Source organism: Pezoporus occidentalis, unplaced genomic scaffold (genome assembly GCF_034315485.1).
Source record: "Pezoporus occidentalis ecotype Australia unplaced genomic scaffold, CSIRO_AGI_Poc_V1 ctg35, whole genome shotgun sequence".
Lineage (NCBI taxonomy): Eukaryota > Metazoa > Chordata > Aves > Psittaciformes > Psittacidae > Pezoporus > Pezoporus occidentalis.
The window spans coordinates 4124193-4141600 of record NW_026915483.1 but is presented as its reverse complement, the minus strand read 5'-3'; the positions used below and the strand labels follow the sequence as shown (position 1 = coordinate 4141600).

Genomic DNA, 17408 nt, shown 5'->3' with positions numbered 1-17408 from the left:
GGAGGGAAGTGGCGGCGTGAGGCAGGTGTGGCTTCGGCTGCCCGGTCTGTACCTCCGGGCCCAGCGGTACCCCGCCTGGTTGCCATGGCGCTCAGGGCGCTCTGTCCCCCTCTCCGACTCTCTAGGCCTGCAACCGCGGCGGCGCGCTGGGGAAGCACCGCCCATTGGGGAGCCGCGGAGCAAGGTGGGAAGCAGAGGGAAATATGGCGGATAGCGAAGAACCGTAAGTGCCCTGTATGTGTGTGCTTGGCCGGCCCTTTCCCCGCTTCCCGGGGACGGGTGGGCTCCGGGGTCCCCTCTCTCTCCTCCCCGGTCTCTGTAGCGCGATACTGACCCTTCTTTTATTCTCTCTCTTTTAGGGAGAAGAAAAGAAGGAGGCTAGAGGAGCTGCTGGCGGATGGGTTAGTGCGGGGCTGCGGGTGAGCGGGCTCCCGGCCCGGGGCAGGGGCAGGCAGCGCTTGCTGAGGGGTGGCTGGTAGGTCAGGGTGAGCCGCAGCCCCGCAGGAGAGGTATGGGCTGGGAGGAGGCTGCGGGTTAGTTGTGGAGCCCGATGGAGAGGCGCTGCCTGCGGTGACCGTGCGTGAGCGGCCCGGCGCCCCGCGGTGAAGGGAGCTGGAGGTGTTAGAGGGGCCAAAATGAGGAGGGGGGACGCGAAAGGGCGCTTGAATAGCAAGGACTGGGGAAGAGTAATCTCCCTGGGGAGAGGACCAAGGGGCTCACCCGGAGTGGGGATGGGAATCGCGGGCTTGGAGCTTGGCATGAGTAAAGGCTGGTGTGCTGGAGAGCTTTGTGACAGGAGTGGGAAGAGCTGCATTGCCTGTCAGGGACCTGGGGAGGACCTCTAGGCTAGAAGCAGGTGACTAAATTTTGGCTGAAAATTAAAAGTTCAGGCTATGGAACTGTTGCCTCTGCTTATTAAAACCCTAAATTCCGTGCATCTGTCTTAACAGCCTTGAAAACTAATGCTCAGTAGTCTTTAACCTCATCTGCTTCCATCCCTTAACTGTTCCGTTCCATCTGCTTGTGTCCCTCTTCCCAGAGATCACCAAGCAGACTTGCCTGTTTGAGCGGTGGACTCACAGGCAGTGCATGCGTGTGTTGGGGTGAGGGTCACAAAAATCCCTGTGCATGTTGGATGGGGAGGGGTGCATGCCAAGTCCCTCATACACGTGGAGCTTTGAAGATGAGAAGGGAAAGTCTGGGCCTAAAGCAACATAAGCACTGTCCTGCTCTGATATATTAAACAAATTGTCAAATTAAAGTAATTCAATGAAATAAACAGGAATTTTGTTAAGCTCTCATAACAGATACCTGCTAACGCTGTAACAACACCAACATAAACGTTTTAGAAACCCGTCTCTGAAGTTAAACATAAAATCTCAGGTGGAGTTACTGATGTTTTTCGGATCTCCACAATGTCCAACCTTGTAAAAAAGCAAACTGTAGTATAATCACAAAAATGAAGCTAGAGCTTACCGTTTTATCACTTATAAAGGAAAAGCACATCTAAAGGGAGTACTACTGCTTAATAGGTGTTTATATGGACTATATAAAAAAAAGTTAATGTCACCAAGCACTGCTTCTGCACTTGTTTCCAGAAAAGTTAAGAATTATAATATAATCCATAGAAGTAATTGTGATGTGTATTGGCCCATTTTATTTGTATAAGACAGTGCTTAATGTATCCTGCAAACAGATGAGCCCAGGGTTCAGCAGAGGGAGTGCTGTATTTATTCACACTCTCTCCCATGATGTGAAATATGTGTATTTTCACATTATTGTGGAAACTGGGGAAGATTCAGAAGTGCAAGTCAGAGGTCAAAAGACCTTTATGAACTGAGATAAATGTTTTAGATCTTCAACTGTTAATTCAGTAGCTTACCTGAAGCCAGCAGTTAATGAGGAATGAGTTCAGTCTGCAGTCAAAACACAAGCGAATTATGATGTATTTATTCCTGCAGTTTAGTGAAGTTTTCCCTGTTACTGAAATTCTTGCAAAACAAACTGCCTGTAAATTAAAGTTACTCTGGACATACTGGGTTGTCCATCTTCTGAATTCTGTGAGGATAAAGGCACTCATTGTCTACATGTTTTTACTACATTTTCCTTCTGAAATAAGTCACCAGGAAGTAATAATAAATTCTAAACATTACTCAACAGTTATTGATCCGAGTGTTCTTCCTGTTACTTCAGAGGAGGAAGCAAATAATGCACCTTATCAGTGATGACACAACCTTTCATACTTCATAAGCTCTTTTGTAACAAGCTTAGTTTTTTATTAACATAGAACGTAATTGTACATACACATTGAGTGGTGCTCCTATTTAAAATGGGAAGTGTGCTCCTTTAAGAAAGGGCTTGTTCTGTGTAGGTGCTGATCCTATGTTGGAAAGTTGCTTATGAGAGCTGATGTTGAACTATTCCAGTAAGTCTCTGAAGAGTTTAAATTTATGTACTGCTAAAAGTGACCTGCAAAAGCAGAAAAAAGGGTAGATTCTTACTTTGGTAACACTCATTTAAATTAACTGTGAAGACTCAGAGGCCAGTGTTGGAGCATTTTACTGTTATTATTCAATGCCTCACAAATCTAGTTACACACTGATAATTCTAAATATGATTTATGAACTTCAAAAATCTGTCAGAAAAAGGAAACAGGACTTGATACCCTCGAAATCTAAAGGGATGACCTCTTTTTCTGTGTCCTCTTTAAATACAAGGGAAATTAAAGGAAAATGGCTAGACCCTTTTTTCACTTCAGGTCAACTTTTACTAGTAAAAGCAGAATCAGTGGGGTTTATTGAAATGCCTGTGGTTTTCCCCTCTATGCAGATTTGTATTGTTGCTTTCTAGTTCTACAAATAAAATCCACTCATGCAAATGTTCATGTGCATAACTTATGCGCTTAAGGAATATGCAGATGCATTTGTATGAATGGTCAATAATGTAGGTATTTGTAAGCTATATAAAGAAATAAAACGTTTTGGAGGCGTGGCTTTTTCTCTATGATTTTGCAGCTGAATTTACTGTGTTCTGTGCAGAATGGCTGTTGATGGTGGGTGTGGGGACACTGGAGACTGGGAAGGTCGCTGGAACCATGTAAGGAAGTTTCTCGAGCGATCTGGACCATTCACACATCCTGATTTCGAGCCAGGCACTCAAGTGAGAAACACTTACTTTAAATAAATCTGTAGTGTGTGTTGCAGGCTGATGTAAAGTTTCATTAATTGATCACCAGCAGTGTATGAATACTAGAAGTGCATGAAAAGCTTGTGTTTAATCAGTTGAACATTAGGGTTCTAGAAGAACTTGTATTCTTTTCATAAGCTTGTGTTTCTGAGTTGTACACTGTCAACTGCAAGCTTGCTGTCATCGTATATAAAAATGTATAACAGCATATGAATTATGCTCTGTCTTTTAAGTTTCACATGAGAAATAGCAGCATTTCTCTCTCTGTTTTTAAGTAATTAGATACAGTAAGGAATTTCTTGTACTTAAAGGAGGAATTAAGGTTAATATGAATACTTAAAGAATTGGGAAAGATGTTTAGTAGGGAAAAGCAAAATCTAGGCTGTTTAATATATTTCTTCTGCTTTCTTTTCTTGGTACATTTTGATTCAGAGCTTACGGTTGAATGTATTTTACTATTAGCCTTTTTAATATACTGTTCCATTATTGACTAGTTTGACACTGGGGTCTAGTAGAACAATCCACTGAAAGCAGTTATACAGTTAAAAAATCAATTCTTTGAGCCGGCAATGTTGTTTGTTTATTTTGTGTTATATATAACCACAGAATAGAATAATTGGGGTTGGGAAGGAACTTAAGATCATCAAGTTCCAACCCCCCTGCCATGGACAACAAAAAGAAAAAAAGCCCCCCAAAAATACATTTTTTTTTCCTCCAGTTTTCATAGCAGCAGTGGGGCAGGGGGACCCCTCTTTGCTGGTGTCTGCCCCACATGGCTGCCAGCGCCATCCTGTGCTCCCCTGTTCATACCCCAGTCCCTCATCCTCTTCACAGCCTGCAGGGGGTGGGCCCAGCCCGGCAGAGTCTGCCCATCCCCAGGGTCCCATCCCGGGCTGGGGGTCTACAGGAAGCCCAGGAAGGCGAGTTGCAGCAGTAGGATGGCAGCTACGATGAGCGTGGCACACAGCAGCAGCAGCAGCAGCCAGACAGGGAGTGTCGGCTGGGCAGAAGGTGCAGCTTGCAGCGGCTGTCAACAGCCATGCTGAGCAGGGCACCCTCGTTCCCTGCCAGCATCTCCCATCCGTGCTGGCTCTCAGGGACAAAACCCGCGTCTGTCACCGCAATGCAATGGGCCTCCTTCGCATAGTACAGCCTCTGTGGTGAGAAGGTGATGTGGATGGCAACAGAGCCTGTCACTGTGCCTGGTCCCAGGAAGGTACCTGAGCCACTTATGCAGAGGCAGATGACCTCAGTGCCATAGGGCCGGGTGAGCAGTGGCAGGAAGCTCTTCCCATCCCACTTGGTCAGGTAGCAGGGTGGGGGGCAGCGCTCCTGCTTGTGGGACACCTCAACAGTGTAGAGCGGCAGTGGCCCAGCATTGTCCTCCACTCCCCCAGACCAGCAGGCCTGGTAGCGGTAAGACTTGTCAGGGATGCCGGGCAGGTTCTCGTTCCAGCACAGCCCCATCACCAGCTGGTCCTGCTGCCACACACGGCACTGGAAGTCCCATCCTGCCATGACCACCTTGTTGTCAGGGCCCAGCGTGATATCTTCCATCTCCCTGTCATGGGCTCCAGTGTCGTCTTTATGCTGGGGAACTCCCAGAGGCAGAGGGATATTTTATTTCAGTAAAATGTTTGGAGGAAGAGAATATCATCTCCTTAAATGGAATAATAAAGGTGGAACTTGCTTTTTTCAAATTAATGTGAAGAGAATAATGATAAATCAAAGGTCCTGCTTTTCTGTAAGCTGGGGTATAGAAGTTGTGTGAACTCAACAAAATGTTTAAAGTCTGATACGTGATTAGCCCTGCAAACACAAACTGTTTCATTGATAGAAGTTGTTTTATGTGAAACTTTTATTAGGCACTGAAAATGTGCAGTAACTTATTTATAAGGGTCATGAAGTAAAGGACAAATTGTGCTTTTTCATATTTACTGTATTAATATTTTGTTTTATATTTTCCACAGGCTCTTGATTTTTTGTTGAACACATGTAAAGTGCTGGTTATTGGAGCAGGAGGATTAGGATGCGAACTCCTGAAAAACCTGGTAATTACTCAGTTTTCACCCTTTGTGTCTTACAGTCTTTTTTCCTTGAGTAAATTATATTTTCTACTTTGTTAATTTGTCATTTTTGATTGTATATAGCTACTGAATCTTTAAGTTCTAATCAAAATACATAAAATACGTGATGACACAGACAATAAACTTGAAGAATGCATCTTGACAGAAAGCTTAGAAGGTGGTAGTCTAATATGCTAAATGTTACTTGGCTATCTTAAACCTTGTCATGGAGGACAACACGGTGATCTTCATGAAGTGTAGACAAAGTTCACTTGCAGCCTTAGATATGGTCCAGTGTTGGCAATTTTCCCTAATTACTGGATCTAGGAAGATGAGAAACTAAGAACAAATCAGCTTGTAATGATACAACGAGGTGGTATTTGGGATACAATGGTGTCCTGGTTTCAGCAGTAACAGTTATTTTTCTTCGAAGTAGCCTGGTACTAACTAAAATGTTTCTTTTCAGATGAAAAGTGATGCTTTCAATTGCCATAAGTAGCCAGCACAACGTTTAGTATTAACAGTCATAGTTGAACTTAATTCCAGTTTATTTTTCATCTTTGGATTCAACGTGAGGTTCCAATTGCTGGAATTATTTATGTTTTTTCATAGTGAGATGGGTAGAGTCAGACTGACTGTGTCTATGGTGACCTTCACAACTCTGGAATCCATTTGGCTTTCCTGAGCACTGGCTCTCAGGTTTTCCAGTTCCTCAGGATCAGTAAATTGGAGGTTGTCTGCAGAACCTTATGCCTCAGAGGGACATATGTATGTCTGAATTCAGCCTATATAATGCCAACTTTATTGAGCCAGACCAAGATGCGATATCCTGTTGGAAATGTCTAAGGAGGAATAGATATAGTGTAAGAAGAGAGAAGGAATATTACAGTACTTGGTGTATGGATTACCAGAAGGTATTTGGTAGTTTTCTTACTATGGTGTTAGTTCATGATGGATTCACTATGTGTTTCAAAAAGCAGTTTTTAAGCATATAAAATGCACTTATGGGATCGTGTGCAATCAGATATTTACCCAATAAATGTGTATGAATTTAATTATCTTATAAATGTTTTTATCCTCACAGGCACTCATATTTATCAATGTGTTACTGTTACCACACTGTTTGAGTTTGATAGTTTAGACTAATACTGTACATTTCTGTGGTTGTATATAATAATAAGAATTTCTGTCCTTATGAATTCCATGGAAAATGTGTGGATTGATACAATAACTTATCATAAAATAAATTCCTTAGTTTATGCTAACAGCTGTGCCTTAGTCCACTTTACTATAGAATTTCTGTACTGCTAGTTCAGTATTTGCACAGGCTTCCTCCAAGCTTGAGAACGTTGATAAATCAATAGCCTCATTTAAAGCCAGGCATCCCAGATCCATTAACTTAGGGGTTTTACAGTTCCAGCACTTACATGTGCTCTTATTCTGGTTGCTGGTTTGCTACTGTAATGCTTGAGCAAGATTTTACTTGAAGAGACTATGACAGCTCCAAGACAGTTTTCTTTCTTTAGGAATTTAGTCCTGGTGAATTTAACCTCTGCACAGAGCTCCTGTTTTATGTGTTCATTGAGACATAACAAATTCCATCTGTTGACAGCTTGTTGAGATGGAGGATTTGTACATAATAAGGAACTTCATGAGTCTGCTGTGTGTGTATAATTCCCATCCGTACAGTTTTAAGTTATCATGATTTATTTTTATGATTTTCAGAACAGTAAGCAAATCTAGATTCTGTTCACATGTATTCATGTCTCTGGGACAATGAATCTAAGCTTTATAAAGACTGTATGTTCTGATGCCCCAGGCTCACTCTTCTTTTTAACAGGCTCTCCAAGTCTGCTTTGATAATATTGAACAAAAGGTGAACATCTATCAAGGAAACAGAATGAATGCTCTGCATCAAGGGTATCCAGTATAACAGAGAGAGAGTCTTGTTGCTTTTCTAATAGAATCAGTTTCTATTCTGGAGTACTTCAGTCCTGTTGTTCACCTGTTTAATCAGTTTCCCAATACAGCATTTTCAATGTGCATTATGCATGGGGTAGCTCTGTTTATTCAGAAAATGTAAAATGTAAAGTTCTGAAAGTCTTTATTATATAACAAGATTGGGTCTTAAAGGAAAACGCGTAAGGTACAGGACTTGAATTTTTTTAAGTCACTTCAGAACATCATAGCACATTTCCTATCTCTAAACCCAGTGTTTTATATCATTTATTTCACTTCAGCTACAATTCACATAGTTTCTTTGTGTCTGTCAGACATTATTTTATCAGATCAGACCTGCAATCCAGTTTTAAGACAGTTTTACTTCAAAGTTATTTGCCCAGTCTGGTGATGGACTGCATACAAACGGAGATCAGGCAGAACCTCTGCCAGAGGTTCAGCGCATCTTTTGATAGGGAGGGAGCTTTATGTGTTTGCATTGGCTTATTTTGAACTGTGATTTGAAGGTGGATATGCCAGACTCATTTATGCCAACTGTGAAAATAGTGAATGTTCAAAACTTTAACATTTTAGAGGAATTAAACTTTGGTTTTCTGTTCCTGCCAAACAATGGTATTTCTTCAAATTCTACACTTTTTTTTCCCCATAATAAGGGCTTTTGATTTACTCCAGTTGTGAGGGAATACTGCAAATTCCTCTTATGGATCAGCCTACTGTTGACTTCCCTGTATTATGACTAGCATAAAGCAATATTTTGTTCAATAGAACATTGTCTTTGATCATTGAAACGTGGCTAATTCCATGTGTGTAAACATCGGCATTACAAACCCAACAAAGGATATTCTTTTAACAAAGAGCAACAATATACCTGTCTGCACAGGGAATGAAGAGCGAATAGGTTTGTACCTCCAAAGGTTGTTTCTTTGGCACGTGGAATGAATTCTGGAGCACTGTAAGCATTTCATTTCCCGTTAAATGAAGTTTACACTCTCTTTTCACAGGCACTGTCTGGCTTCAGACACATCCATGTAATTGACATGGATACTATAGATGTTTCTAATCTGAATCGACAGTTTCTATTTCGGTAAGTGGTATTTTCACTATTCAACTTTTGTTTTTTTAAATGTACTTAAAATATGTGAATATGATCATTATTTTGGTTGAACAAGATGTCATTAAATGTTACTGAACTTTCATATCACAATAATATTCATAATTAACTAAATGTCATGTATGATTCCTTCTTGTTCAGGGATCTGTGATGTGAAGAAAATTAACATAGGTTCCTTACTATTCAGATACAGCTAATGACTAATGAAAAAGTGACACCAAAGAATAATGCACAGAGATTGACATACCAATCTTTCTGGTGCCCTTTTCTTCCAAGCTAAGTGACAAATTGTATGGTTTTGGTTCTGATAACTATAGGTACATAGACATATTTAAATAACAGGTTCTTATATCTGATGCTTTACAGGGATGCCTTGATTAGGACAGCTTGATTTAGTTGAAGATGTCCCTGCTTATTGCAGGGGGTTGGACTAGATGTCTCTTGAAAGTCCCTTCCAACCCAAACTGTTCTATTCTATGTGATACTATCCATATCTATAAATTGTCCTCCAGTAACAATTAGTCATTTAATTCAGTATTGCAGTGCATAGAGTCTGGAAAGATTGAATCTACTAAAAAATGTGTTTGAAATTGCTTGGTTTCTTCCCAGTCCGAAGGATGTTGGGCGACCAAAAGCAGAAGTTGCAGCAGAATTCCTAAACAACCGCATTCCCAACTGTGCTGTTGTAGCGTATCCTTTTGTAGGGAAGTAGTAGCCCTGAAAGCTTCAAAAAACCTAGAAAACTCTGTAGGTGGTAAGACTATCTAAAGTAATTTGCTGCCATCCTCTCTTTTTCATACAATAAAGAACAGATTCATTCAGCTGGTGATTAGGAATTCTTTCTCAGTGACATTGGCATACAGGAAGTATGCACTGGGGAAAGAAGACTAAGCTTTAAGAAACTCTTTTGTATGTTTCCTTCTATTGAGTCTTTTTATTCACATACAGTATTCAATTTTTCACTAAAATATTAAAATATCAGGTTTGTTCATCAGTCTTTTGAGTATGTACTGGTAGCAGACATTAGTTTATAAACATGGAGCAGCACTTACTGACACAGGACTTTGCGAGAGCACACGTTTAGAGCTTCCTAGTTTGCCTACTGAGGTTTCTCCTCTGTGAACTATTATGTTGTGTCCCTTACTTTTGGTTGTTTTTTTTTTTCAGATCCCACAGATTCAACAGTGGGAATTTTCAATCTTAATTTTATATGCTACTTTTTATAACAAATAGTAACAAATTAGACAATGTTTTTGCTTTAGGATAGCAAATAGAAAACAGTAAACTCATCTACTTTATAAATATATTCCTTTACTGGGCTTACATTCAGATACTTTAAAAAGATTCAAGACATGGATGAAAGCTTCTATCGACGTAAGTGGTATTTGTTTCCCTGCCAAACACTGGTCCTTTAGGGAAATCTGGCAGTTGTTGCTGCAGTCTAACCACCTACTTTTGCTGGTGGTTAGATAGCTAACTACTTTAGTCTTCTACAGTATACTGTACTGGAAGTATGAAGTATTGGTTTGATTGATACGCTGGAGGGAAGGAGTGCCATCCAGAGGGACCTTGACACACTTGTGAGGTGGGCTGATGCCAGCATTACGAAGTTTAACCATACCAAGTGCAAGGCTCTACACATTGGTCAGAGCAATCCCAGGCACAGCTACAGGTTGGGCGGAGAAAAGATTCAAAGCAGCCCTGCGGAGAAAGACTTGGGGGTGTTGGTCGATGAGAAACTTAACATGAGCCGGCAGTGAGCGCCTGCAGCCCAGAAAGCCAACTGTATCCTGGGCTGCATCAAAAGGAGCGTGACCAGCATGTCGAAGGAGGTGATCCTGCCCCTCTACTCTGCTCTTGTGGGACCTCACTTGGAGAATTGTGTGCAGTTCTGGTGTCCTCAACATAAAAAGGACATGGAACTGTTGGAACAAGTCCAGAGAAGGGCCACGAGGATGATCAGGGGACTGGAGCACCTCCTGTATGAAGACAGGCTGAGAAAGTTGGGGCTGTTCAGCCTGGAGAAGAGAAGGCTGTGTGGAGACCTCACAGAAGCCTTCCAGTATCTGAAGGGGGCCTGTAAAGATGCTGGGGAGGGACTCTTCATTAGGGACTGTAGTGATAGGACAAGGGGTAATGGGTTAAAACTTAAACAGGGGAAGTTTAGGTTGGATATAAGGAGGAAATTCTTTCCTGTTAGGGTGGTGAGGCACTGGAATGGGTTGCCCAGGGAAGTTGTGAATGCTCCATCCCTGGTGGTCAAGGCCAGGTTGGACGAAGCCTTGGGTGACATAGTCTAATGTGAGATGTCCCTGCCCATGGCAGGGAGGTTGGAACTTGATGATCTTAAGGTCCTTTCCAACCCTAACTATACTATGATTCTATGAAATAGACAAATGCATCTGTAATATAGGGGATCTAAGGGAGATAGTTAAACTGCAGTCAGTTCCTCTGGACTGTTATGAACAGAATATTTTGCTTGTCTTAAGAAGTATGATTTAGTGTGGACTTTAAATAATAGACTCTTCTTCCCTCTAGAATTTCATATTATTGTTTGTGGGCTGGACTCTATAATTGCCAGAAGATGGATAAATGGCATGCTGGTAAAGTCTTCAGTCTTTTTAAAGTCTTTTTTCTTCAGTCTTTTTTAAAGCCTGGTTATTGCTTGAGTATAGCTAACTAGAATTGAACAGATTTGTGTAGAATGTGTTATTAAAATGAAATGAGGGCTGTTGAAACTTCAGCTTTCTCTATTTCTGTTTTCTTTTGTCTTTGTGAACAGGATAAAATGTATGTTTTCTTAGCTGCCTTTTTCTTGAGGAGCATTAGATAACATTTGTGCAGTGCCCTGCAGGGGTAGTTTCAAATTTAGATCACATTTGTGTGGCCTTGTGCAGTCGGCTTTTGAAAAGCATAAGAAGGGAAGTTCCACAGCTTCTCTGGATGCTCTCATTGTGAACGTTTGGGTTTTTCTTATTAGCCAAACAGTACTTACCGTGCTGCAACTTGTAAATGTCATCTTTTAGAGCCCTGGTGCTACACAGTAGTAGAAGGCTTGAGTATTTACCAGTATCTACAAAACAAAACAACAAAAAAACCCTAACAAAACAACAAACCAAGAATTAACCCCCCAAATCCTTCAAACCAATTAGTCATTTGTTTTGGTATAGTATAAGGGGAAAACAGCATTCACTGGGGGGTAAGGGAGGAGGAGGGTGAAGGTGGTTGATCAAGTCCTGTGCACTGATAAGTAGTGTCTTACACACTATGTGCTCTTAAACTGTATATTAAGCATTCAGCCTTGTGATGTACTATTAAGAATAAAATTTTTAGGGGGTTTTTGTTTTCCTCCCTGCAACTTGTTTGGAAAATCAAAATCCAACAATCCCCCTTCTTCCCCCCATTTATTCATTAGATGTCATTTTTACACTATGAAGATGGTGTACTGGATCCAAGTTCCATCATACCTTTAATCGATGGAGGGACAGAAGGTTTTAAAGGAAATGTTCGTGTGATTATTCCTGGTATGACAGCCTGTGTTGAATGCACGCTTGAGCTTTACCCACCGCAGGTAATTGCAACCAGTGATACTTCCTTTCTTTATATTCCTCTGATTAGCTTATTTCTTTTCCTAGCACTGTACATAATGTATTACACACTTTATTCTGGTTTTCCTCCCCTGCCCACACCAGGTCAATTTTCCCATGTGTACAATTGCGTCTATGCCCAGGCTACCAGAGCACTGTATTGAGTATGTCAGGATATTGCAGTGGCCCAAGGAGCAACCTTTTGGAGGTAATGAGTATATTGCACTGGTGCTAAACTGTCAGTTCTCTTTTTAACTGATTTGTTTTGAGTTAGGTATACACAGCTATTTTTAATAGAACAATCCTACCTTTTAATCTTAGGTAGCTCGTTGTAGTCAGTCTGAGGCTCCTCTGAGCTGGTGATGGATTTTCTCTGCTCGGACTCGCTTTCAGGTTCCACATTTGATCATGTGTTTACCTCTGTCATACTGCACAATGACTTTCCTGATTCAAAATGTAACTTCTAACCGCTCTGTAAATCTGCAAAGTTAAGATAGTTTGTATATGGAATGTGTTAGAATTTACAATGTTCCTAGAAACGGTATTTGTTTAAAGTATCAAGTTTTAATAGCTTAATGGGGTATTCATTTTAACCTTAATGAAAGGTATTTTTTTTGACAAAAAGAACATTTCTGAAGAAGTCTTGTGACTAACTTACTTATAAATTCTTAACTCTGCTGTAGAAGGTGTTGTGTTGGATGGAGATGACCCTGAACATATCCAGTGGATTTACCAGAAGTCATTAGAAAGAGCATCACAATTTAAAATTAAAGGTGTCACATACAGACTCACCCAAGGTAAGGGGGGTATGGCATTTCACTGAGCTTATGGCATTTGCAATTAGTCTGGATTAGCATTCTTTGTGTTTGTTATGACTAAGTTGGCAGCTCTGCTGAGAAAGAAATAGTTCTTTTCTCCCTTAATATCTTAAAACAGAAACAAGCAGCTTGTTTCCTATACCAGCACAAATATTTTTATGATGAATCAGATGTTTGTGATGAATCAGAGGAACTTAACTGGGACAAAACTGAACATTCTTTTTGCCATTTTATTTTTAGCCTGGAGCAGCTCCATGGTTTACATTACACTGTGACCACTTTTGCTGGGTCAAAGAGTAGAATGAGATTGCTTTTAGCAAGAACATTTTATGCCAATTTAGGCTGGTTAAGACTGTAGCATCTATTCTTCACTGCTGTGCGTGCCTCTGTTCAGGTGCAGATGCAGAATGCTGCCACTCATTGAGCATTTTAAACATTAACCAAATAGAAAAGGAGAGTCTCATACAGCATCTCCAGAATTTGTAATAACTTCTGATTGTTGGCTTGTAGTACTGAGAATACATTTGAAATGCTGAGCTTGAAATGCCACACCTCAGTGTGTGCCTGTCTATCAAGAAAGGGCAAACTGATTGTTGTGTATCTTCCTCAGATTCCCCCTAGTGTATTGCAGATAGTCATTGTCTTTGCAGCAGTTTATACTGGCTTCTCTAGTAGTATTTTTTGGTACAGATAAATGTGAACTCCAATTTTTAAATGTAATGTGCATGCACACGGCAGCATGGTTTTCAGTGTTTGAAGGTGGCTTAATTATAAAGTACATAGAAGAAAGATGGCAAAGATAAAAGCTTTATGCATGTTTTCTCAGGTATGGAGGGGACAAGTCAATAATGAGAAGCCAGAGGAACTTGCTTACTTAGGAATTTGCTGTGTTTTGGCAGGCCTGAGAAAGAGTAAACCTCCTTGTTCCTGGTGTACAAACTTGTATGCATAAGAAATCTTGCTTCGTATTGGTGTATGGCTGTTTAGCTGGATGGAAGAAGAGTTGGCTACAGATGCCAGTACAGTTTGGCAAGCCTGTTCGTGCAGAAGGAATTTTAAACTCAAATATCTTTCCTTCCTGCATTTTTCCAGTTAAGCAAGACTAGAACTGGGTTTGAAATTAGTTTTCAGTGGTAAATACAGAATACTTGGTTTTAGAATTAGTTTACTAGTTCTCTTTATGCAATACCTTATTTTTCTCAATGTGTTTGATCCATTCCTAAAATAAAGAAACGCCCAAACACTTGAGCAACATGCCATCATACCTTATTGTTACAGAAGCTCCTGGAATGCTTAAAGTACTTTTGGGTACACCCTTCTATAATTATTCTGGATAAAAAGCCGTATCTCAGTTGTCTCTCTCTCCTTGGAAAAGACAAAGCTCTATGTTTTGTTTTTACAGGGGTGGTTAAACGAATTATTCCAGCAGTAGCTTCTACAAATGCAGTAATTGCAGGTATGCTACAAGAACTCATTTCACTTCTGCTTTACACACTTTAGAGTTTTGTAAGGGAACAGTTTGGAATTGAGAACTTTTTTAATGAGTTTGATTTATTCTTACGGTCTCATTTCTGTTTTCCACAGAGTATGTGACTATAAATTTTAAACTTGTTTGTGACTCTGGGAGTGATCAAAAGCATTTAAGAATGGGGAAAAAACCCACAGTATATCAGCTTAATGCTGAATCTGTGGTATTAATGCATGGAACTACCAGCTAACTTCACATGTTTATTTTTCTCTTTACAAATTGTACTTGATTTACTTCTTGTCATTTTTGGCACATCTCTGTGCACTGATGTCTCTGTATGTTCCGAGCTAGAATGAAGAAACTTGTTTTTTTCCTCATTGCAGCTGTTTGCGCCACTGAAGTTTTTAAAATAGCCACAAGGTATTTCATTTCTTATTAATAACTCACATGATATTTAACATAATGGCATATACTAACGCAAACATTTGTCATTACAGTGCATACGTTCCTCTTAACAACTACTTGGTGTTTAATGATGTGGATGGATTATACACACACACATTTGAAGCTGAGAGGAAGGTTAGTGCTGTTCAAGTCTTGCAGGGTTGTTTCCTTGACTTTGATCTTTATTGAATTTAGACAGTTTGTGTATATTTCTGAAACCCGATATTGAACCTCTTCACCCCCAGCACTGAATAATTGTATTTCTGAAGTTTTGAAAGTAGAAACTACAATGTTACTTGTCTGCTACTTCTCCAGAGCGTTGTTTTTAGTTTGTAGGAATTTCTGTTCTGTTAAATTTTCTGTGGTTCTGGGGTCTAAGAGTAATGACAGTGGTGGTCTGTCCATGCAGAGTAGCAGGGCTGTTTACCTGCAGGTGAACAGATGTTTTATTTGATATCCTGATAATGAAACCTTTTCTTCTACCCATCAGTTTACCAAATACTATTACATATTTTATGTAATAAATAAATATTTAACTTTTGCATGTTTAGCCAAAGTTTCTTAATATTTGGAAAAGTAGCTTCTGGTATAGGGAGGTTCTTCAGACAGCTGTTTCTGGTGTCTGCTGGTGCAACATGGGCGTATCAACTGTTTCTGCTGTGCTACCTGCTGTATTACCTGCAGAAGAAACAATACTTGACTTTACTGAAAGTGAATCCTGAAGACTTCCCCTGTCATATGGGAAATATGGTTTACAAAATAAGATACACAATCTTAAGAAGACTCGTAAGCAAATCTTCCCTAAAAGAGGTTGTGACAGCAATTATTTGTAAGTTTGTAGTATTAAATTTTATGTCAGGTGAAATTTACAGTTCATAAATACTTTGTTGCTGTTGGGAGCCAGTCAAACAGTGACAGACCTCGTGAGGAGCTGGGTTTTGTCACTAATACTTGCAGCAGTATTAATATTTCTAGAGATAAAACCCCACAAACACACAAATAATTTTGAGACTTTACTGGCAGCATTTTTTAAACACTAATGTAACATGCATTCCTGTGCAGGAGAACTGTCCAGCTTGCAGCCAACTTCCCCAAAACATAGAGATTTCCCCATCAGCTAAACTGCAGGAGATTTTGGATTACTTGACAAATAATGCTTCATTGTAAGTGTGCAGCTATTATGATTTATTTGATAATTTTTTGTAGTTCAGTGTTTCAAGAAGGCACTTTCTAAATGTATTTTTACCTGATTGTCTGGTTTTTCTTTGAAATGTTTTATATATAGGCAAATGAAATCTCCTGCAATCACAGCAACTATGTATGGGGGAAATAAAACACTTTACTTACAGGTAACCTGAATATATGTAATTATCTTTAATAATCTTCATTTAATTAAATTTACTTTCCTGAATTTGAAAGGAAATGTTTTGACTTGTCTTTACCTGTTTTTCTTCAGACGGTAGCTTCAATTGAAGAACGTACAAGGCCAAATCTTTCCAAGACACTAAAAGGTATCTTACACTTGTCGTGTAGATTTTCATGATACTGCTCTAAACAGAAAGTCAGTTTTATCCCTCACTATGGCATGTTTAACTTTTATTTTGCACTATACTATGACGTTTAACTTTCTTTTGCACTATACACTAGAACGTGCTTCATTATCCTTGTATGTACAATACCCTTTTCTCAGTTTGCTCATGGCTGAGCTTCGAATTGCTTAAATGTGAAACATGGGCAGATACAGAGAAAAACATTGCGACAAAGTTGAACTGATGTAAATGAAACACGCTTCAGCAGTGTTTTATTATTTCTTGACAAGGTCTGTTGGTTTCCTGGTTGAATTAGGTGGCTATTGGTTTAGCTAGTGAAGTGTTTGCAGCTTCAGTTCATCATACTCACAGTTTATGGGAATGGCATTCATAACTTTATTTTAATTTAAAAGAAAGACAAGTCACATGGGTTTGCTGTACTTAAACTTCTTTCTGTTTCAGAACTGGGGCTTGTGGATGGCCAGGAACTTGCAGTTGCTGATGTTACTACACCACAGACTATGTTGTTCAAGCTTCACTTTACCACTTAATTTATTCATAAGTAAACTGCATATACAGTGAGAGAAGTCTGCACCCACCGTGTAAAATAAACGTGCCCTGTGGGTGCTAAAGCAGCCTGAATTGTTCCTGTTAGTACTAGCATTGTTGGAATGCAGATGAATCACCATGTTTCAGAATTGTATGCAGAAGCCAATATTTGGTGGGTTATATTTGTATAAATGCTTATTAATGTACAGAATTCTGATGTATAGGAATATACAGTTTTTTCCAGTTTTCGTTGTCAAAATCTTAGTGTTAGTATACTTTCAGATACATGGAAACTTTAAGGTGGCCAAACCTCTCATTTTCAACACGTGTGCATATGTATATGCGAAGAGATGACCCTTTAAAAGGCAGCACAACGATGTGGTTTTAAATCGTAGCACTCCGGTACACTTTGTGAATTACCTTGAAACCAGAAGAGGCTAGTAGATTAAAATGAGCATTTTCCTCTTATTTGGTATTGATTTGATCAATTCTATGAAAGGTGTCAAGTTTGGAAGATATTACTTCGTTTACAAGCAAACGTGAAAGGACAAAACCATACCTGGATACACGGACACATCTTGCAGTCTCCAAGCAGCTGCTGTGCACAGCATTGCAGGATTGTTCAAGTATCATTGGTGCTGTTAAGGTATTTATTAATAAAAAATCATAAAGACCTTAGTTTGTGGCTTAT

The 17408-nt window shown here is 39.8% G+C and overlaps 2 protein-coding genes across 6 annotated transcripts; one reads left to right on the top strand and one right to left on the bottom strand.

The window, feature by feature from the left end:
- The first annotated feature begins 111 nt into the window (after nucleotides 1-111).
- Nucleotides 112-17391, top strand: UBA3 (ubiquitin like modifier activating enzyme 3). 5 transcript variants are annotated; one of them, XM_062630296.1, is made up of 18 exons: nucleotides 112-223; nucleotides 360-401; nucleotides 3039-3159; nucleotides 5157-5237; nucleotides 8213-8295; nucleotides 8932-9012; nucleotides 9653-9696; nucleotides 10861-10925; nucleotides 11738-11893; nucleotides 12015-12117; nucleotides 12593-12706; nucleotides 14130-14183; nucleotides 14579-14615; nucleotides 14693-14774; nucleotides 15702-15802; nucleotides 15925-15988; nucleotides 16096-16150; nucleotides 16631-17391. In XM_062630296.1, exons 1-18 carry the CDS (start codon nucleotides 204-206, stop codon nucleotides 16717-16719), a joined length of 1392 nt encoding a protein of 463 aa, XP_062486280.1. In that variant the 5' UTR covers nucleotides 112-203; the 3' UTR covers nucleotides 16720-17391. The 5 variants fall into 5 exon arrangements, 4 of the variants coding, with proteins under 4 accessions (XP_062486280.1, XP_062486281.1, XP_062486283.1 ...); XM_062630299.1 differs by having other exon boundaries at nucleotides 170-234; XR_009966936.1 differs by lacking the exon at nucleotides 15702-15802 and having other exon boundaries at nucleotides 113-223; nucleotides 16631-16713.
- On the bottom strand, nucleotides 4007-4790 carry LOC134169649 (prolactin regulatory element-binding protein-like; the record flags this gene model as incomplete). Its single annotated transcript, XM_062630407.1, is given in 3 exon segments — nucleotides 4007-4182; nucleotides 4185-4757; nucleotides 4760-4790. Coding segments are annotated over 3 exon segments (699 nt in total), but the record flags the coding sequence as incomplete, so codon positions are not given.
- Nucleotides 17392-17408: the final 17 nt, after the last annotated feature.